General features: G+C 42.8%; 3 protein-coding genes across 3 annotated transcripts; 1 reads left to right on the plus strand and 2 right to left on the minus strand.

Annotated features, from left to right (window-relative positions):
- Positions 1-85: 85 nt before the first annotated feature.
- Positions 86-4,763, plus strand: LOC307242309 (glutathione S-transferase omega-1-like). The gene is made up of 6 exons (XM_080016720.1): positions 86-211; positions 3,275-3,383; positions 3,475-3,697; positions 3,858-3,959; positions 4,045-4,151; positions 4,462-4,763. Exons 1-6 carry the CDS (start codon positions 184-186, stop codon positions 4,610-4,612), a joined length of 720 nt encoding a protein of 239 aa, XP_079872846.1. The 5' UTR covers positions 86-183; the 3' UTR covers positions 4,613-4,763.
- Positions 4,764-5,017: 254 nt separating this feature from the next.
- Positions 5,018-8,593, minus strand: itprip (inositol 1,4,5-trisphosphate receptor interacting protein). Its single transcript, XM_080016718.1, has 2 exons — positions 8,478-8,593; positions 5,018-6,892 (listed from the first exon to the last, which is right to left on the minus strand). The coding sequence occupies exon 2, from the start codon at positions 6,827-6,829 to the stop codon at positions 5,225-5,227; it is 1,605 nt and encodes a 534-aa protein (XP_079872844.1). The 5' UTR covers positions 6,830-6,892; positions 8,478-8,593; the 3' UTR covers positions 5,018-5,224.
- Positions 8,594-12,107: 3,514 nt separating this feature from the next.
- Positions 12,108-21,692, minus strand: fas (Fas cell surface death receptor). The gene is made up of 9 exons (XM_080016861.1): positions 21,538-21,692; positions 16,466-16,626; positions 16,115-16,252; positions 15,907-16,024; positions 14,959-15,014; positions 14,769-14,867; positions 14,555-14,610; positions 13,515-13,533; positions 12,108-13,375 (listed from the first exon to the last, which is right to left on the minus strand). The coding sequence occupies exons 1-9, from the start codon at positions 21,612-21,614 to the stop codon at positions 13,104-13,106; spliced, it is 996 nt and encodes a 331-aa protein (XP_079872987.1). The 5' UTR covers positions 21,615-21,692; the 3' UTR covers positions 12,108-13,103.
- Positions 21,693-22,737: the final 1,045 nt, after the last annotated feature.

Below are 22,737 nucleotides of genomic sequence, written 5' to 3' on the forward strand. Positions count from 1 at the left end.
GCAAACAGACGCCTGCGCGTCGCCACGGCAACCCAGACACGTCGCCCTCGTCCCCCATTGGATGACGCCGCGCCTCGGGACACGCCCACAGCGGAAGTGTGATCCGCAACGTCTCCGTCGCGAAAGTCGCGGCGGCGCCACTGACTCGACGCCGCGCGGCTGGGGCTCCTCGACGCGGGCGGCATGACGTCCCAGAAGTCCTTCGCCAGAGGTACGGTGCACGCCGGGATCGCTCGCGTCACGGAAATCGCATAACTTGTACATGCCTCAACTCTGGAAAAACCTTGAAAAAAAAAAATAATTTTGAAGTAATTCAACGTTTTACCGTGTGTACTGTCAGTATGCGCACCTGCCTCCGCCTTTCCTGTCAGATATTCTTACACTGGTTGTACTGCCTTCGTCCTTGGTCGCTTCCTCTGGTTAAAACCGCGATGCGCTTTTGAGAACAAGAACGTTTCCGAGCGGGAATTTAACGGGGGAAAAAAGAAAAAAAATTCTGTCGGATTTTAGGTGCAGGTACAGTTAGAAAGACGCGTGAACAAAAGGCGTTAGAACATGTCCCAGCACACCGTCGGCAGGATAATCAATAAGAACTCTCTAAGAACTCTCTAAGAACTCTCTAAGAACTCTTTAAGAACCCAATAAGAACCCAATAAGAACCCAATAAGAACCCAATAAGAACTCAATAAGAACCCAATAAGAACCCAATAAGAACTCAATAAGAACCCAATAAGAACCCAATAAGAACTCAATAAGAACCCAATAAGAACCCAATAAGAACCCAAAAAGAACTCAATAATAACTCAATAAGAACTCGACAGTGAGAGGAGGTGGCAGTGGTTTTGTTTTACATAAAGACAAAAAAAAATAAAAATCAAAAAAAGTGAAATCAAACTCAATGTCATTCGTTGACAGTACCCGTATTTCCTCAAATAGTGACCGGGGCTTTTATTTAATTTATTACTTTATTTGTTAGTTCAGAGACACGGGACGCGCAATGGACCAGAGATCACCCTCTCCATTACGCAACCCGGTGTCCTGATCCAAGGCGGAACGTCCCTTGGTTTAAAATGCAAGTAGATTGTAACTAGATTGTAGATTGTAAAACCAGCACAGGGACCGCACGGTGCGCGGCGCAGCGCCAGGAAAGAAAACACCCACACCCACACATACTGACTCAGATTCAGCCTTGTTTACCGGTTTTTATTTTTGATCAGAGGAGATACGGTGTGTGTACATAAAGCATGCCTGGAATGTTACGACTCTAGAGAAAACAAGCTTGTTGACCTGAGAAAAGGAGGAGGTTGAATGACCAGGACAGGGATGGTTGAAGTCGGTCCCCTGACGCAACGGAATTTGGAACAATCACGACGAGGGGAGCTCTCAGAGCGAGACAAAGATGAAAGGCAAAGTTCGGCTCAGGGGTTTGAGCAGAGAACACTACCAGAACCCAGATCAGGTTCAAGTTCAAGAGATTAATTGTCACATACATATACATACGGTCATACATATATGCAGTAAAATGTCATGACACCCCGTGATTACGCACAATAAGCTCCATAAGCTCTAAAAATACAAAAAAAACGCGTCAATTTGTTCTGATCTTGTTCTGAACGCGTCTTTTTGGTCCAAATCTTCTACTTCTTTTTAAGTGTACCTCCACCTTAAATTATCAACACCACTTTGGAAATCGTAAGAGAAGAAAGAAGCGTGTCCACTGAAGAGGTGGATTTAAGTTGTCAAATTTTAGTTTGATTTGATTTATTTTGGCTGCGCAGTCATGGCCATCTCTACATGGCCAACGCATTGACTGCTTCGGTCCGTTGCTGTGTCCGTTGATATGTCAACGTCACCGCCGTATTGGGGCGGGCGAGACCTGGCCTGTAAACAAATACAAGTACACCAGGGAGCTGCAGTTTTTCTGGGTAAAAAGTGCTTATAACGTTTACATTTCTCAACCGATTTCAGTGAGTCATTTTTATATTCAAGGGTTTATGATCTATGTGGAGTAAATCGCTCCACCGTCCGCCATTTCCGCCCATGGTTGCGCATTGGTGGGTGCACTTTCCGTGACGCACTGCCCCAAATCGATCGTTCTCCCGGGGTTTCGTACCCGGTGCCACGGGGAATTGCACAGTGAAAGCGAGGCATACAGAGAACCACAGTGTCATTATTCTGTAGCCATTCGATCGTGCAATCAGCATTTACTTCATAATGACAAGTAAAAGCCAAAAAGTTGTCTATTGCTCCTCCTCAAAATTTAGGTTCCTACTTGTACCAACATTCACCACTAAGTGTCCTCAGCGTTCCCTTTACACTGACGCCTCGTGATGGTCTGGATGCCGCTTCATGGTGAAATAGTTGCTTGTCACCGTGACTATGTAATCTGTGCAGTTGCTGCCTGTCTTACATACACATAAGAATAAAAACCAACACCATTATACCCATACAAAAGTTCCGATTAGCTAAGTGCGGAATTTCCCTGAAGAAGCCATATGTTTCCATGATGACTGGGTTTCTTAGCTGCGCTCTTATTTTTGGTACAAAAAGCAGAATGCTTTGTAAGCCGATGGGCCAAACCTTCCACAAAGTGTGTACAGTATGTGAATCAAAAGATGTGGGTGGAGTAGCGTGGCAAGAATTTGCTATGATAACAAGACAATTCGTGTGTGTGTGTGTGTGTGTGTGTGTGTGTGTGTGTGTGTGTGTGTGTGTGTGTGTGTGTGTGTGTGTGTGTGTGTGTGTGTGTGTGTGTGTGTGTGTGTGTGTGTGTGTGTGTGTGTGTGTGTACCTTCTCTGTCATAATCTCTTTGTCTTTTAATGGTCCACAAACTCTCAGCATTATGAGGGGGGACTTGTGACATCACAAAGAGAATATGATTTTTTTTTTTTGTATCGTCCTGATTATAAAATGTGAAACAATCAGTATTTGACATAAACAGTAAAATTTATAAAACTCACTTGGTTATTTATTTATTTATTTATTTATTTAGCCTATTTACTTATTTTGCATAAAAGGGGTTAACAGCTTAAAACGTTTACTCTGTGACATAAAAGACAAAGAGCAGAGAAAGGATCCACCGCCTGGCCGCCTGCGTGACCTCGGTCGTGGACTACAGGAGACAAAATCTGTAATCGTAAACCATTTTGACCTTCGGAACATTTTCGGGGATCCATCCCTACTTCAAGAAGGCGTCACCTCTTTGAAGACGGGGTTACTTCTTCCGCTGCATTCTCGGCTGTTGAGTTTCGATGTGTGGATTCGTGTTCACAGGTAGCGCCGCACCCGGTCCGGTGGCTGAAGGCTACGTCAGGCTTTACAGCATGAGATTCTGCCCGTTTGCCCACAGGACCAGACTCGTCCTTCACGCCAAGGGGATCAAGTAGGTTGACTCATGTATGGTTTTCTGCCGTTGAAATCGAGGCTAATTTTACCCGTAAAAATTCCTCCTTTTTTCAAACCTGATTTCTCAGACACGAAACCATCAATATTAACCTGAAAGAGAAACCTGATTGGTATCTTGAGAAGAGTCCTCTGGGGCTCGTGCCTGTACTGGAGACACCTAGCGGCCAGGTGATTTCTGACTCTCCCATCACCTCCGAGTACTTGGATGATGTTTACTCTGAGAGGAAGCTTATGCCATCGGATCCCTTCGAAAAAGCGCAGCAAAAGATGATGTTGGAGAATTTTTCCAAGGTATTATTATTATTATTATTATTATTATTATTATTGTTGTTGTTGTCATTATTATCATTATTATTATTATTAGCATTATTATTAGCATTATTAACGTTGCTATGAAAAGGAAGGAGCGATTAATGCACAGTACAACCCATTCCGTATCATCTTTTTGCAGATAGTACCATACTTCTACAAGATCCCCTCGGCGAGAAGGAATGGCGATGATGTGTCTGCACTCGAAGGGGAACTCAAAGAAAAGTTTGCCAAACTAAATGAGGCAAGCAAACACTTAGCGCCTCTCACATATCCCCATTTTAGATTTAGTATGAACGTGTGTAACTGCCATTTTTTTTTTTTTATAGGATCTAGTCAATAAAAAAACAAAGTTCTTTGCTGCGGATTCCATCACAATGATCGATTACATGATGTGGCCGTGGTTCGAGAGGCTGGAGGTGTTTGAAATGAAGCAGTAAGTATTCATCTATGCAGGCACCATCATACGCACGTTTTGGTATTTTTTAGTATTTTTAGAGCTTATTGTGCGTATTCACCGGGTGTCATGACATTTCACTGCATATATGTATGACCGTATGTATATGTATGTGACAAATAATCACTTGAACTTGAATAAGAAAGTGCTTTTCCCAACTGAATCGTTTAATGTACGGCATTTAAATTGCCTGAAGTATTTAAGGATGAAAAATGTTGTCTCATAGCATATCTTGTAATTGATTTCAATATCCCAACAGTCTAAGTCTTGTTATTTTGTATTTATATAGCTGCCTCGATGGAACCCCGGAGCTTAAAAAGTGGACGCAGCGCATGGTGGAGGACCCCGCTGTGAAAGGCACCATGCACAGCACGGACACATACCAGGCCTTCTACAAGGGCTACATCGAGGGGAAACCCGACTTTGACTACGGCCTGTAGATGACAGCCCTTCTATATACTCTAATCATGTTCTGTCAGAGTACCTCTGTATGTATAAAGAGGGAACCGCTTTTCAATGGGGCAAAATCAAAATAAACCGATGGGTGCCATGGAACCTGCGAGATCTGCTTTTGGTGGTAGCTCATGATATTAGGAGTTGATCAGTAATTGTGTCACTGTGTTACATGTGTGTTTAAAAGTACATGAAGTACATTTTGTTCAGCAAATTTTTTTTCCACGACAAAAATATGAATTAGAAGTATCTTTCCATTAAAATTATAGTTTACATTTTTAATTTCTGTGTATCTTTCCAGTAGTCGCCAGTGCCGTTGCTGTGCGTCAGTCAACCTAAAATTAAGCAAAAACGCGTTTTCAAGCCTGAGGGCCGAGGTTTAATTCGTAACATCATAACACTGTCATATGCGGTAACAGTAAAACACCATGTCTCGATATCAGTCATACATTAAAAAAATACAATCTACACTTTATAAATGCTATATGTCAAAATTGGTAACAAGGTAAAAAAAAAAGTTAAAAGTCTGCCAAGCTTACTTTAACTTCATATTAAGTAGTCTACTTTTATGATGACAAACAAGGAAGTGATATCAGAAACTATCCTATTTTCTGCTGAGTCACTCCGTTCGGCAAGGGGGGGGTGTACTCCTCTATGAGCACGGGAGCGTTCCGCAGCATTTCCTGGAAATGTCTGACCGTGTCCGTGTAAAGAGCCTTCTGTAACACCAGCTGCCGGAACAGGTTGATGGGCTCCGACGAGCTGAAGATCTCGGGGACCCGGATCTCCGCCGGCAGCCGTCCGTTCCCCACCAGGACGTGGTGCAGTCTCTTTTCCCTCAGACTCCTCAGCAGAAACGCCAGCACGTCCCGGATCCTGTGCTCCATCAGCTCAGCGTCCCAGCTGGACGGAGCCTTGCTCACCAGCAGGTGCAGCAGGGCGGTCTTCACGTGGTAGCCGGTTAAACCGCTTTTGCCCGAAAGCCCTACCTGCTTTTTGTGTAGGAAAGTCACAACCTGCAAGCAGTGGAGGTGACAAGCGTTTTCTGGTAATCTTTTAGCCAAATGCTTGAGCAAGTTCCTTTCGTACACGGCAAAGGACAGGGGCCAGTGGGGGTCTGGAGAGCTGCTACCTGAGGGAAAGTGCGAGACAAAGTAGGCATCCGTATCTTCCAGCTGGACCACGGGGATGATGTTCAGCAATATGGCCTTTCCCGAGCGGAATCGAACCTTCACGGCGCCCGTGATGTCCAGGCTGTGAAACGTGAGCTCAAACTCGTACTTGTGAGAGATGCGTCCCCATGCTTTGGTCACGGACGTCTGGAACCAGCTCATGACCCGATCTTTGGATAAACACGACGTGTCCCCCGAGCACAGGAGCTCGTCGGGGCTGCGGTCCGCCCTCGCCCGGTCTTTCTTGCCGTGCAGAAGACACAGCATGTCCTCCCCGAGGTTCGCCGAGCCACAGAGGCAGGCCTCCTCGCTCTCCCCGAAATTGGTCACCTCGATCCTGCCGCAGCCCTGCATGTCCGGCGGGACGTGGCTGGACGGCGCGCACCACAGCTGGAACCGGAAGCCGTACGGCTCCGGGGGAGAGATGGGCACGATCAGGTCGCACACCAGGGGCTTGCTCGCCTTCCAGGCTTCAAACATGCTTCCGACCCCTAAAAAGTCCCCCAACTCCATGTCCACGTCTCGGTTGCAGAGGCTCCTCATCGACTCCAGCAGGTCGTCGGCTAAACCTTCGGCAAACTCCCTCACCCGCCAGTTTTCGTGCGCCGACGCGTAGATGCATCGGTCGCAAAACCGGCTCAGGGCGTCTTTATCCAGCGCCAACGTCCTCGGGTCGACGGCTCCGCTCTCTGCCGACCCCTCCTCGTCCTCGACCGGCCAGTCGTCAGCTCTGCCGCCGAGATCCACCCTGCACACCTCGATGGTGAAGAAAATAACCAGGGAGAGGGCGCTCCAGAAGTACCAGCCGCAGCTTTGGTCCGTGCCGGCTTCTCGGCGCTTGGACTCCAGCTGCAGGAGCTCCGTCTCCAGCCTGGCCTGCTCCGCCGCCAGCCTCTCCTCGTGCTCCCGCATGCGCGCCACCAGCTCCTCGTCGTGCTCCGGGAGCGTCGCGTTCTCCCGGGAAAAGAGCAGGGGGTGGTTCAGGATGGCGGCCGCCACCACCATGCACACTCGCGCTATGGCTCCCTGCATCGCGGGCCGCGTCCCGTCATCACGCCGTCAGGCGCCGGAGCCCGCCGGGCCGCATCTGGAGAGCTTCAAAACATAACACAAATTTGCTTTCAGTCGTGACCGCTGTAGGTTTACGAAGCAGCATTTGAGTCCAGATGTGTATGAGTGTGCGCATTGAGTAATCATTTCTGTAAAGCACTCTGGCCACGTCTACTTCCAGATATAGAATTGTCACACAGAATGACGCACCCTTGTATCTCATCTCTCTGCAGTATATGAGGAAGGAAGAAGCCTTCTTCAACGTTATCTTCTCTGACATCCGTCTGAGCTGCCGATATGCCGTAGAGAGACAAAAATACACATCCCAGAAAGGAGTATTTTGTGGACGGATCTCCCTTGACTCAAACGCCTCGACGTCAGGAACAAAGTCAACGCGCTGAAGGTTCACGCTGTTCAAACTCGACGCAACAGGAAGACCGAAAAGCAAGCAAGAGATGTCAAAATCTGCTCAAAGAAATCGTGATCAGGAAGCCTGCCTGGCCGAACCCACCCGACAGGGTGTGCTTTGTTCATATTTCACAATATAATATAATATATAAAACCCTACAGTTTATAGTTGCAAAGCTTTGGAGGCTGACGTGAGACGTTTATTAGCGTTTGCATAGTTAAAATGTTTAAATGTTTTCCAGTGTGTAGACGTTAGTGGCCTCTAGCGCTCCCCAACATGGCGGCCTCCGTGGAGGAGACGGTGGCCACTTAACTCGCCAAAAACGCGAAAGGCCCTCTCTAGAGCCGGTGTTTGGTTTGTCCCTTCTGGGCTACTGTAGACGGCGGCGCAACATGGCGGCTTCCGTGAAGCGTACCCGCGCCCGTGTAAATAAAAACGGCTCATTCTGAGGTAACGCCAACAGAGACACTGCTATTTTCACGGGATGATACACTAATTAAAATACGCTTATGAATATTATATTCCATTTCTGTCCGTCCGTAGATCCTACACACTGCACCATAGTTACAGAGGTTACGGTGAAACCAAAATCAAAACGGTCATTATTGTAAATTCTCAAACGGTGCTTGAATTGAATGACGGTCTACTTATAACTTTTGGTCGTTTTGCTGGGGACCGTTGGGGAGGGTCCCCGGACCACAAGTTGAGAACCACTTGTTGTAGAGTTACCCAACTACAGCTAAAATCTGGTGAGAACAAGTAGTTATAGTAGTTAGTAGGTAGTAGTAGTAGTAAAGTAGTTAGTAGGGCGACGGATACAAAGTTTGGGCACCACGAGTTGAGAGCGGCGCAGAAAGCCCCCAAAACCCGATGTTTCTGTTGCCTCGGCAACGAAACAGTGACGCACTCACTGGAGAAGTGCGGGGAACACTACGCCCCGGGAACACTACGCCCCGGGTACACTACGCCCCGGGAACACTACGCCCCGGGAACACTACGCCCCGGGTACACTACGCCCCGGGAACACTACGCCCCGGGAACACTACGCTCCGGGTACACTACGCCCCGGGAACACTACGCCCCGGGTACACTACGCCCCGGGTACACGGACACGGGCTCGGCGGGATGTTCGAGGGCGAATTATGACGACGGCTGCGCGGCACGCAAAACAACACAGGGTTTCAGAGCCGCTGAAGCGGCGTTTGGGGTTTCTCCACGTACCTTCCGCGGTGCTTTACGGGGGAGATCCGGCTCCACGCCGACGAGAGCGAAAAGAGAAAGACGGCGGGTGGGCGGGGGAACCTCAAGGACCCCGCTGCGGTCCGCGCCGAGCTCCGTCAAGACACGGGGCGGGAGCCGGAGCTGTCCGCTCGCTCGTTCGACGCGTTTCCTGCCTCAGAGAGCCCCACCCGCACCCGCTACAGCTCGCACTTCCCCCTTGTAAACAACCTGACCACGCATGCTGTCTGCTGGAAGGGAAAAAAAGAAAAACAACGGATATAATAATAATAATAATAATAATAATAATAATAAACTACACATGATGTATGATGAAAGGGAAAAAAAGAAAACAACGGATATAATAATAATAATAATAATAATAATAATAATAAACTACACATGATGTATGATGAAAGGGAAAAAAAGAAAACAACGGATATAATAATAATAATAATAATAATAATAATAATAATAATAATAATAAACTACACATGATGTATGATGAAAGGGAAAAAAAGAAAACAACGGATATAATAATAATAATAATAATAATAATAATAATAAACTACACATGATGTATGATGAAAGGGAAAAAAAGAAAACAACGGATATAATAATAATAATAATAATAATAATAATAATAATAATAAACTACACATGATGTATGATGAAAGGGAAAAAAAGAAAACAACGGATATAATAATAATAATAATAATAATAATAATAATAATAATAATAAACTACACATGATGTATGATGAAAGGGAAAAAAAGAAAACAACGGATATAATAATAATAATAATAATAATAATAATAATAATAATAATAATAAACTACACATGATGTATGATGAAAGGGAAAAAAAGAAAACAACGGATATAATAATAATAATAATAATAATAATAATAATAATAATAATAATAATAATAAACTACACATGACGTATGATGAAAGGGAAAAAAAGAAAACAACGGATATAATAATAATAATAATAATAATAATAATAATAATAAACTACACATGACGTATGATGAAAGGGAAAAAAAGAAAACAACGGATATAATAATAATAATAATAATAATAATAATAATAATAATAAACTACACATGATGTATGATGAAAGGGGAAAAAAGAAAAACAACGGATATAATAATAAAATAATTATAATAATTATAATAATAATAATAATAATAATAAACTACACATGACGTATGACGAAAGGGGGAAAAGAAAAACAACGGATATAATAATAATAATAATAATAATAATAATAATAATAATAATAATAATGATGTATGATGAAAAGAAAAAAAATGCTTACATAAAGATGATATTATGACGAACAGAAAAAAAGAATAATACACGTGATGTATGATGTAGAAAAATGTAAAAAAAACCAAAAAAAACTAAAATGGTATAAAATGCAAAAAGAAAAAAAAACGTGGAAAAAAATATATTTAAACAACTGTAATAAATCAATACACAAAACACGGGGTCCAGTATCGGACGCCAGTTACGCATTTCGAGCTCCCCTGGAACGTAGCATCAGTTCGTGCTGTCGCTGCTGTTTACGTCATCATGACGTCCTAAACGAGTCACAATTTTCAGAGTTTCCATTGATCGACTCAACTAATTATGAGTGAGTCCTGATGACGCGCAGAATTAATAAAAACAAGTGGATACACTTGTTGGGTGTTGTGACTTTATCCGAAAAATTAGAAGGTGTCTGTCATACTACCTGTACTCCACAGAGTCCTGTCTCACGGTGTCTCTGTGGAGGGAAATCACTCCGTGTGGACGTTCCCAGCAACAGGGTTCCATTCAAACGGACTCAACACTCCCATGTCCCTCGGAGACGTTTCATCGACTTTTTAAACATTTGGGGCTAAAACAGATCGGGGACAATTCGGACCCGTTGCTCTGGAGCTTGCGAGTGAACTCCATGCGTGAGGTCACAAACACGGAATATGTTTCGGACTCCTACAGTTTGTGTTTTGAAGACTGGCTCGAATGCGTCAAATGAGGAGGGTTAGGTGTGAACAGAATGCGTTCATATTTACAAAATGGGCAAAAGAGATAAAACAGCAAATGGAAAAACAGGTGAGAGGGTACACACACACACACACACACACACCCAAGATGTCTGTTACGTCCCGGTCGAACGACACCTTGGCAGTGTCCGTACCTGCGGCGGTTGTCCTGTTCCGGACACTTTGAGCCCCAAAAGTGCCAAGGGGAAGAAAAATAATTAAAATCCGAACCATGACAAATATACGCATGGTGTACGGTGGTATGAAAGAAAGAAAAGAAATGCAGAAAGAGAAAGAGCTCTGTTTTTATCAAGCATAATCGTTGTCTTAAGTTGTTCACTGTATAATGTTTACAGACTCGTGAAAACAATTGTTTCCGAACAAACGCGAGGTCGCAAAGTGCACGTGGTGGCCCCCGTGCGGTGAAGTACCGCGCCTAATGCTGCGTTCAAGGCGAAAGGGAAACACGGAAATACGGCTTTCACCAACAAAAATGCAAATAACTCAAAATAACCTGAACGTTTTCAGACCTTTGACCTCGGTGATGGTCGGATGGATGCTGTTGATTTTGTGATCGGTAACTATCGCCAGATTTCCGCCCCTCACAATGCAATCCAACAGTAAAGCAAAATGTGACAGGGCAGCCTCCGTGGAGAGTAGGTTAGGTTGGGGTAATGAAACATAGGTTTCGTGCTGAGCCGCCTCAAGATGTTGGCATTCTTCCCACCGCTCCTCCCCAGACTTGCTCCGTTATCTCCGAGTTTAGATCAGGCACGGAGACAAAGAGGGTGCTTAATCAAGATGTCTGATGGAGAGCTGATACCGCCTCATGAGGCCTCCCTTTATGGCGCTACATACTGTTTGAATTCAAGTTTCAAACCAAAAAAGCGTGTACTAAGTCCCTACTCTTCAAAAAGCAAGGTCCTTTATCAAAGAAAATAGCTTATTCCTTGTGTGGGTTCCAGTTCCTCGGTGGGTTGAAGCAGAGTTTGTCACATAGGCCTACTTGATTGAACTTGGGAAAATGTCAATGGAACGGATAAAAAAAAAAAAAAAAATGTGTTCATTGCCTGTAATAACTTATATCGTCCGCTTCCCATCCCCTCAATATCTTCTAAATGTTCCACGCCTGTAAAGCAAAATACTTGATCTTGTTTTTGAAGATAATGGCAGTTGTAGTGGCAGTCGAACAACAAAAAAAGCCACTTAGGGGAATTAGAAGACATTTCAAGCATTTGGTGCAAAACAAAAAAAGATGTCTGCCATGGAGTACGCGTTTCACACTTTGTTTATATATATGGATTAAAGAACAACTACAAAAGCTGGGTGCATTGCTTGAATGACAAAAAAAACAAGTTGTAAAATGTGAAACATTTAACAAACAATAAATACTGAGGCTTCAACATGATAAAAAAAAAAACAGCCCAGATGCACATGGATGCACGGTTGAAAAACCGCGTGGCCTCCCAGCTCCTCATTCAGCAGCTGTTCACCTGAGCCCCAAACATCACCACTGTGATCACCTGCCTCTGCCCTCTAGTGCGCAGGCAGGTGGAGCAGCACCAGCCAAATGTAGCTGAATGTTATTCTCCCTTGTAAGTCGCTTTGGATAAAAGCGTCTGCCAAATGACTAAATGTAAATGTAATGTAAATGTACACATTACATAGACAACATACAGCACACATCAAATTGGCTCCCAACAGTAATGATTCGTGCTCAGTTTCTGTGTGTGTGTGTGATACTCATCAAGCTCAGCGTCTATACAAACTTCTTTGTCCTCATTTTGGGGGAAAGAAAAATTCAAAAAAAAATATTTCAGATGAAAGAATTGAATGTATTCAAGGACAGCATCAGCATTTATTCACATCTCTCAAGTATCAAGAAAAATATCTGTGGACCCATCTGTGTGTGTGTGTGTGTGTGTGTGTGTGTGTGTGTGTGTGTGTGTGTGTGTGTGTGTGTGTGTGTGTGTGTGTTACACCCCAATCAAATTTTCCTCTAAATTATGCTGTCAAAGTGTAAATTTTTTAAGGTTCTATTCCAGATTTTGAATCTTTTTTTTTTTTTTTTTTTATAAAAGGACACCCGGGTGAGTGCCAGTACCAAGCATACAATTCATGCACCAGCTATACTGTTTAGGATTTAGCTTTGGGAATTGGTAGCTATATCTATTTATATTCTTAATATATAATTATAATATATTGTTAATTTTATTTGTTTATTTTATTTATATTATAACTTACAAAAAACACCCAATCAAGCAGCAGGCTCAACACAATCAACGGCTCTGTAACAAAACCTTTGTTGCTGTTTGGCTAAAATACTGCAGCAATTTTCCAAAACGTAAAAAGTGCATAGACAAACCAACGCTCCTCATAACACTGACCTTCAATTGTGGATTCCCCAATATCTAACTGTCGCTATACTTATAGCATATCAATTCTGTCAATTTATAAATTAGATTTATCGATATAAATATAATCTCGTCCCACTTTCTTTTAACCTTTTAAAATCCCTCACGGGCATAAATAGCTTCATCTACTCTCAGCACAGTGGCATTTCATGGACGTTACGCGCCGATAATTCAAAATCTAATCTAACGGCGGACTTTAGCCGCCACTTGCTCTGCTTTGCCCTTTCTGTTCACATCCTTCAGCTTCTGTATCAGTTCCTCCGGCGCAGCGCTGCCCATCCTCTGCACCCAATCCATCAGGAGGTGAAGCGCCATTTCCTTGCTGTCGTTCGAGTGGTCCAGTCCGTAGCTTTCGATTTCGGCGGGTTGGAAGTTGCTTTTCAAGGCCACGGCCTTCATATCTTTCCATCCGATGAGGTCCGCCATTTCCTGGAGATGCGGCGTGAGCTCCCCCGCTGACAAAGAGGCGGAAGACACGGGCGTTAGGAGTGAAATTGGCTCCCTCGGAATGAACATGGTGAAATGGTGGAGCAGTTAATCGGAACGTGTGTGTTTACTATTCATGCATGGCTTTTAGTGTGCTGGCTTGCTCACCTCCGAGAAGCTGGATTTCCTGACGAGTGAAAACAAAGGGAAAGTTATTTGCCTCGTGTGAAGGACTGCAGTCACTGATACCTTGGTGCCGTGAAACGCGCATTAACGCATTAACCACAAAAACGGAACAAGCGCACTAAAAGCGGTCAGCAACAGCTGATCTGTGACTAACCTTTAACCACCTTGTACGAACATCGTGAGCTATTGCAATTTGGGAGAGGTGAGAAAAGAGGGAAAGATGCGCGTGGATTAGTGTGCACATACAGTGGGAGAAATAATTATTTGATCCCTCACTGATTTTTTCAGTTTGGCCACTGACAAAGAAATCAACGGTCTATAATTTTAGTGGTAATTTTTGGTAGGTTTATTATAACAGTGAGAGACAGAATATCAAAAAGAAACCTAAACATACATACATACAGCCCAGGCAACAAAGGAGTGGCTCAAGAAGAAGCACATTAAGGTCATGGAGTGGCCTGGCCGGTCTCTGGACCTTAATCCTATAGAAAATCTGTGGCAGGAGCTGAAGCTTGGAGTTGCAAAGCGACAGCCTCGAAACCTTAAAGATTTGGAGAGGATCTGCAAAGACGAATGGTCCAACTTTCCTCCTGAGATGTGTGCAAACCTGGAAATCAACTACAAGAAACGTCTGACCTCTGTACTTGCCAACAAGGGTTTCTCCACCAAGTACTAAGTCATATTTTGATAGGGGATCAAATACTTATTTCACTCAATGAAATGCAAAATAATTTATATATTTTTTTTTAATGTGATTTTCTGGATTTTCTTTTTGATATTCTGTCTCTCACTGTTATAATAAACCTACCAAAAATTACCACTAAAATTATAGACTGTTCATTTCTTTGTCAGTGGGCAAACTTACAAAATCACTGAGAGATCAAATAATTATTTCCCCCACTGTATATCCCCCCCAAAAAATAAAAAAATAAAAAGTTAGGGCCAAATCCCCAAGACAGTGGAAAGGCTTGAGCTGGTGCCTGTGGGGGTAAGGTTAGTGAGTTATTCTGCAGTGGACTCACCGGGGACTCTGAACGCCCAACCGCCCCGGGTGCTCCGTCATTGGGCGTGTCCGGTCCTGTTGTGGGGTTTACACGTGAGATTCAAAACAACGAGGAGGCTCCATGAAAAGCAATGAGCGTCAAGCAAAGAGACAGGAAAGGCAGAGCTTTAAGGTTCCTGCGACCCCTGTTGGTCATATTAGTCATTGCAACGTCTTTGCTGTAAAGAACTCACGGAAACAAAGCCACTTCTTCCACCACATAATGCCAAATGAAACCACAGATATGGCGACGAGGACAAGTACTATGAGTGCTATAAGCCAGGCGGAGTTTCCTGAAAGGGGGAGAGATTCCCGTTACTTTTGTAAATATGCGCACATACATTTGAATTGATGTGAGGTTTTGATTGCCAATTCCAAACTCACCGCAGACTGTGTTGCTTGTGGCTGTACAGGGCGTCTGGACTCCTTGAGTACCACACCTGGAAACCAATAGAAGTTGGTAGTCAACCCTGAACGACCGATTGGTTCTGTCCAATGCTTTACACAATCACCTTAAAACCCTCGTTTACTCACCTGCATACGTCAGGAATTACATTTTTTGCATTTTGCTCCCCTCCCTTGTGTATTTGTGCATATGTACATAACTCACTTTTTTTATTCTATTTTGTTATAATTTTTTACTATTCTCATTTTTTTCAGGTCTGTTTAGCTTTTTTTTAAATTTAATTTTATTTTAATGCTAATGGTCTGCAGTGAAACGCACCAAACCTCACCAGAGAAAATTCCTAGTATATGTAAATGTACCTGCCGAATAAAACTGATTCTGCTAGGTTTATAAAACTGATTCTGCCACGTTTATAATTCCAATTCTGATACGTTTATAAAACTGATTCTGATACGATTATATAGCCATTTCGGGGACAAACATAATATTTAAAGCACTAGAAATTGTAATAGAGTGAACCATGTATAAGTAGTATGTATGCCGGTGTACAATGGCATCAAAATATCATCTAGTCCAGGGTTTCACAACAATAAGTACGGTAGTTTGACTACTATAAGTACAGATCTAGACATGGTTTGATGTGGTCTCAAATAGGATTATTACTTTCACAAATCAGAAACTGTGTTAGAAATGTAATATGGGCTCCTTATTTTAATCTAGTCCAGGTTTGACAGTTTGACAGACAAATGAAGTTGTTTAACTACTGTAAGCACAGGTGTCTGCGTGTACAAAAACAGTAAAAGAATTCAGTGGAATTTGAATGCGCCGGGAAAACAGGTGCTGTGAATGGGCTGCTCAAACCAGCGGTAAGTCGAACCAGAAGCTGCAACTCGAAAGCCAACCGCAGCCTCGTCCTGGGTACCTACTTGTCGCAGGGGAGGCAGAATAAACACGCGTTTCCGTCGCCGTCGCAGTAGTGTTCGTCTTTGCATCGGCACACGGTGTCCCGGGCGATGGTGCACGGCTTGTCCACCTGCATATTGGCTGCACACAAGAGGAGTAACTTAGTTCCAAGAGGGTCAAACTAAAGCCTTAACCTTTACGGAGTCTCGGGGAGGGGGAGGGAAAACGTACCGTTGGGTTGAAGGCAGGACGTACAAGGGTGACAGGAGTTGATCGAGTTAGGTACACTGTTGTATGTCTTTCCTGACTCGCAGTAATCACAAGAGACATCTTCGGGACTCTTTTTGCAGTGCTGTACCAAAAACTGACCTGGTCACGCATAACCCCAACCCCGGCCAAAAAAAAAAAAGAGAGAAGGGAAATGGTTAAAATCGAACCGGGATGACACTAGGACCTTATTTTTGCAGACCCTCAATATTAAGAGTGACAGGACGGACGATGACATCGATGGACATGTGTATGGCGAACGGCAAAATGTGTACATGTGTAGTTCGAGTTAGGGCTGTCAAATAGAAGGATTACCGGCTGCACACTGGCAGCAGGTCTTTGCCTCATGCTGGTAGGTGCCGTCAGTACAAACTTGCTTCCCGGTGGGAATAACATTGGCAATCTGATGCGCAGTGAATGGCTGGACTTTGTCCTCAGTGTTGGAAGGCGGGGAAGAGGGGACGACAGAACCGTGACTGAGAGAGAGAGAGAGAGAAAGAGAAAGAAAGAGAGAGAGAAAAAGAGAGAGAGAGAGATGCGATCGGTTGCACGTCATTTCAACGCAGGCTCTTTTTTGATGTCAACAACCTCTTTATTTGACTGTATTTTTCATCTCCTATTCCCTTGAATTGTATTTATTTATTTGTTTTTAATGGTAACTTAAAAAAACTTAAATTGTGATTTTGTGGGGTGTATTAAAAAGTTGAATCTCCAGGAGAAGAAGAAAAAAAAAAAACAATTGCGTAGAGAATTCAGAAAGAGTCCGGCTGCAGACCTCTCTCCTGAGGCCCCTGGTTTGGTGAGCCATCGCCCCCGCTGGTCGGAGGATGTATTGTATTTTCTTTTTCCAGGTCATAGTTTACAACATATAATTATATGAAAACTATATATTCAAAATCTAATTATGAATATATTAAGACAATATATACTGTAATATATTACAAATATTAAAATACATGACAGTATTAGTACACACAGTATTAGTTATTAAAATAATTATTGATGCACAACAACAAATACCCATGAATTCATATTATTAATATATTAATATGTACGAGCACCTTTTCATTGATTCCAAACTACAGGGGATAAGTATGAGCTCTCTGAAGCTCCACAAACCTCCATTCCATTGATCATTTTCACCCAGTTATATAAAACCTATCAGAGTCAAAAATTACAAATGCCTGCGTAGCTGCAGGCGGCGACTGTAGGGTCCAAACAGAAAACATTCACACCGCAGTAGGTAGGCTAATGGTTCCCAACAATTTTATTTCATGGACTTTTAAAGCTTGCAAACACAGGGAAGTCTTCCCGCATGAACCAGTTGCATTCATCTTGACGTTCAAACTCAAACAAAAAAATTCCCCATAAACTCCTGCTTCAAGTTCAGTTCTTCTTCCATTTCCTTTTCTTCCCGTTCTTCCCGTTGCACATATTATTTTTCCTTATTATTGGGACATGACAGCCAGGGCAATGGGAATGACCGTCTGTCCAGCAGCCTTGGTGGCACTTGCAAATTCTCATGTCTACATAAAGAAACACCATTTTAAAATACAGTGGATTACACATTTTATTAAAATTTATTTGGATTGTTTCTCACAGACCCAGAGGTGTTATTTGTTTGATTTTTTACACCAGTGGCAACAACTGGCCACCAATGGCCAGTCGTGGCCGCTGTATTTCCCTCCCTTTCCTTCCCTTTGCTGCTTCGCTTCGGTGTCTTCCACAAGCTGGAAGCATGGCCAAGAAAGTCAAAACAACATTTTAAATGAGGCCTTGTAGGTCTTATATGAATGAAGATTCAGCAATCTGATTGCTTGTTTCTCTAATTTGTTCAGAAACGGTGTACGGAGTAAATTCAAGGAAACCTGCAAGCCATGCTCAAACCCCATATGCTGACAGAGCGGGGGCCTCAGGAGGGAGGTCTGCAGGTGGACCCTTCTCCCTGGTTCTCTGAGCCAAAGGGTTTTGAGCACAAGTTCCGGGTTCTGTGAGCCAATGGGGTTTGAGTATAGCTTCGCTGAATTTTATCTGTAAAATTTCACTCATTTCACCTTATCAGTCCATCAAAATCTGTTTCTGAACAAATTTGAGAAATAAGCAATCCAGTTGCTGAATATTCACTCATATAAAATCCATAAGGTGTCATTTAAAAGTTTGTTCTGACTTTCGTGGTCATGCTTCCAGCTTGTGGGAGGCACCGAAGTGAAGCAGAAAAGCCCCAAACAGCTCCACATGTAAGTGACTTTTGTCTAGTACTACTTAATATCATCAAATATTACAATAACGCTGAAAATGTATTCGTATTTGTATTCAGAATAAACGCTTTGTTGTTGAAAATGCAATTATGGATCTGATCACTAGCCTATTAGTTTACTACTATCATTTCCCACTCACTTTGCCCAGTTTCAGCCTTAATGGGATGCTCATGATTAATCAATAATTGATCATTACTCAGTCGTCTATCATGCTGATCAACTCAACAATCTAATTTAAATAATTATTTTGTCAACAGTGTTGTGAGGATAAAAATGTAATGATTTTACTTGTCCACCAGAGAGAGCTATAAAACCTACACCAGACTAATCTCATTCCATCCAAGTTTAGTTTTAAATGCTTTACAGTGTGAAGAAGGTAGAGTGCATCAACTGGACATTGGCCGTTGTCCAGCAATTTTGCCATAGCTATTATGGAATTACCGTTAATGATTCCATTATTCAATAATTTAAAAGATAATTGCTCAAGATTTTCAAGCCCTAATGAAACAATGAGGGTGATTTGCTTTGGTAAACCTATTTTTTTTTAACAAATTTAAGTTGTATAACTTCATAAAAATGTCCAATTCTCTTACCAGTTTAGTGTAAAAAATAAAATAAAATAAACAAAACCTCTGGGTCTGTGAGAAACAATCCAAATCATTTTAGTAAATTGTGTAATCTACTGTATAGATCAACAGTATTTCAAAATGGTATTTTTTTCTGTAGACATGAGAATTTGCAAGTGCCACCAAGGCTGCAGGACAGACGGTCATTCCCATTGCCCTGGCTGTCATGTCACAATAATAAGGAAGGATAATATGTGCAGGCATTTGCACCCAGCAGTAGGGCAGCCCCTCTTGCCTGAGAAAAGGAAGTGGAAGAACAAGTGCTTGAAGCACACAATAAAGAACTTCAGCAGTTTATGGGGAACTTTTTGTTTGAGTTTTAACGTCAAGTTTACTCGTTGGTTCAGGTGGGAAGTCAGAGAACCTTGACATTCCCGTGTGTGCAAGCCTAGAAAGGCCATGAAATAAAATTGTTGGGAACCATTAGCCTACCTACTGTGTTGTGAACGTTTTCTCTTTGGACCCTACAGTCGCCGTCTGCAGCTACACAGGAATTTGCAAATTTTTACTCTGATATCTCTACAGTATATATAGTCTTCATACATTTATAAATAATTTTATAATATATCGTTTTTATATACAGGTACTCCTCACTTAACAACCTACCTGTTTAACGACCGTTCAGATTTAGAACCAGCTCTCAGACCAGTCTGCATTGTACACTGTGTATAATACCACGGTGTCTCAGCGTCAAGCATCTCATCGCGCATCACCCTTTATATACTATATATACTATATATATTTATATATTTATATATATATATATATACACACACACACTATATATACTATATACACTATATATCGTATATACAGTACACTATATATACTATATACACACTATCTACACTGTTTATACTGTATACACTATATATATATATATATATATACACTATATATACTATATACACTATATACCTTATATACACTATATATACTATATACACTGTATATACTATATATACTGTATATACTAAATACACTATATACACTACAGGTACTCCTCACTTAAGGACCTACCTGTTTAACAACTATTCGGACTTAGGACCAGCTCTCTGACCAGTCTGTATTGTACACTGTGTACAATACCACGGTGTCTCATCTCACATCACCCTTTATATACTATATACACTATATATACTTGATATACTATATACACTATATATACTATATACACTATATATATACACTATATACACTGTTTATACTATATGCACTATATACACTGTTTATACTATATGCACTATATACACTATATATATATATACACACACTATATATACTATATACAGCATATATACAATATACACTATATACACTGTATACACTATATACATCTCATCACCGTTCTCAGTCTCGTTCCCGCAGTCTGTCAGTATTCACTACACTAGCGTTCTCAATCGCCACACCCCCTTACTGTGAAATAACACTATATACACTATATATACTATATACACTGTGTACATCTCATCTCATCTCCGTTCTCAGTCTTGTTACTGCAGTCTGTCAGTATTCACTACACTACCGTTCTCAATGGCCACGCCCCCTTACCGTGAAATAACACGGGTCCTCGCTTATCGGCCAAATCACTTATCTTCCTGGTCCTAGTAACGGAACTCGGTCGTTAAGTGAGAAGTACCTGTAATTACATTTTGCGAACCATGATCTGGAGAAAGAAAATACAATACATCCTCCGACCAGCGGGGGCGATGGCTCACAGAACCAGGGGCCGCAGGAGGGAAGTCTCAGGTCTGCAGCTGGACCCTTCTCCTGCAGCTGGACCCTGCTCTGAGAATGTCCTTCATCGCCGTTTCTTAAAAACTTGTGAATAATATTACACACAAAAAATTTGAGCCAAATAATAGTATAGATGAATAGGCTTCAATCTAAGCATCTACAATAATATATTTATTAATAATAATAATAATAATAATAATAATAATAATAATAATAATACACATATATAACATAACATAATAATATAACCATTTTACTCCTGGTAAAATAACCTGCTGTTGTTAAGGTCTATGATAATTGTTCTGGTGTTCATTATGTCACATATCAAATTATGTATCACATATAAATTTTGAGCGTTCAACCTATTTTTTTTTTTTTTTTTTTTTCGATTAGAATTTTGTCAATATTTTCAAACCAAAGAAAAACAACACGGACACCGAAAACATAACAAATCAATCACTGCTAACGATGAAAAAAATAATAAACAACCAAAACATAACACAACACTGTACATCCTGTGTGGCCAGAAGATTCCAATTTACAGTGACAGCGAAAGTGAAACTTAACGATGACTGCACACCCCCGGAGAGTCCCGCTCAAAACCAACCAACAAACAGACGAACAAACGGACAAAAATAACGGCAAAGAAAACCAAAACACAACTGTCAACCTGGAACTAATTAAAAATGTATCTGTTAAACACTGAAAAGTATCTGGTCCGCTCTGAAAACATCGTTACGTCGTAGTAACTCAGGAGCCCACTCACCTCAGCGGCACCAAAAGCAACACGACGCAGCATATGATGACACTGACAGCATATCGGAGAGCTCTGTGAGACGCCATCGCGGGGGTTTGACTGTTTAAAAGGCTCCGGCCACACCGTTCCGACTGGCAGCGGCGGTCATTCCCCTTCCTCGTCCTCCCTCGAACACCCTGCGAGACCGGTTTCTCCTGAAGGAGCAGTGTGCGCGATCCGGCGTCATCTAGCGGCGGGGTGGCAGATTGCAACGAATCGAAGCGTTAGCAGGTTTACATATTTTATTATCCATTTGCAGGGACAATGACCGGATAGACCGTGCCCGGTAACGTTACGGAGGTAAGAGCGAGAGGGAGAGCCAGTGTTTGGTTTGTCCGTTCTGGGCTACTGTAGAAACATGCCGGTGCAACATGGCGGTCTCCGTGGAAGAGGACCCACTCCCTATGCAGATATATACGCTCATTCTTAGGTAACAAAAACTCAGTCGGGGCGCACTGAGGACAGTCCGCCCCGGTCGAGGGTCACGCCGGGGGGGAGCCCCATCCCCGTCCACAAGGTGGACCCGGTCTCGTGTGGATCCCCTCAGGCCGTTCCTCGGCGGACCCCCCTGTCGGTCGCTTTTCCTCCGCAGCGCTCCCGGGTTGGCTTGGAAGGGCTCTGGGGCTGAGGACGGACCCTTCCTGGGTCCCGGCCCATGTACACGGGGCGCAAAGGGTCAGCAGCGACGCCGGCTTCCCACCCGACCCGTCCTGAAAGACGGACCTAAGAGTCGAAGGTGCGGGGGAGACAGGGGATCGAACAAAATCCCGCGGCGCAGTGAAGGTGAAGGCCAGCGAGATCCAGCCGAGGTGGGATCCTCGACACACCACCGGGCTGCCTCCACCCGGGCCGCCAGGGAGGCGTAGCTTGGTGGTCACAACAAATCGGAAATGTTAAATGACAAAATCAAGTATCCCATTTTCTCATGTTCGATTTTGAACTTCAGAACAAAATCAAAACAACTCTACAGCCTGTTATTGGTTTTCGGATTTTGCTTGTAAATCGGATATGAAATGATCAAATTATACACGGATTCAAAAATTCTGAAAATTGGAGTTTCACAAGTGCAGCCTACATAAGCGATTTGAGTTACACGCAGGCATATTGAAAGCTTTTCAAAAATGGCGTCTAAAGAGAAGAAACAGGACAGAGCAGACATCTTCATCTTCA

This window comes from Zeus faber (genome assembly GCF_960531495.2).
Source record: "Zeus faber genome assembly, chromosome: 16".
Lineage (NCBI taxonomy): Eukaryota > Metazoa > Chordata > Actinopteri > Zeiformes > Zeidae > Zeus > Zeus faber.

Excerpts from the sequence above, each read along its gene's own strand:
- LOC307242309 (XM_080016720.1), top strand. The coding sequence starts at position 184 with ATGACGTCCCAGAAGTCCTTCGCCAGAG. Across the intron at positions 3,384-3,474 it reads CTTCACGCCAAGGGGATCAA|ACACGAAACCATCAATATTA; the intron begins GTAGGTTGACTC and ends CTGATTTCTCAG. Across the intron at positions 3,960-4,044 it reads AGTTTGCCAAACTAAATGAG|GATCTAGTCAATAAAAAAAC; the intron begins GCAAGCAAACAC and ends TTTTTTTTATAG.
- itprip (XM_080016718.1), bottom strand. The coding sequence starts at position 6,829 with ATGCAGGGAGCCATAGCGCGAGTGTGCATGGTGGTGGCGGCCGCCATC.
- fas (XM_080016861.1), bottom strand. The coding sequence starts at position 21,614 with ATGGCGTCTCACAGAGCTCTCCGATATGCTGTCAGTGTCATCATATGC. Across the intron at positions 16,627-21,537 it reads TTGCTTTTGGTGCCGCTGAG|TCACGGTTCTGTCGTCCCCT; the intron begins GTGAGTGGGCTC and ends TCTCTCTCTCAG. Across the intron at positions 16,025-16,114 it reads GTCCTGCCTTCAACCCAACG|CCAATATGCAGGTGGACAAG; the intron begins GTACGTTTTCCC and ends TCTTGTGTGCAG.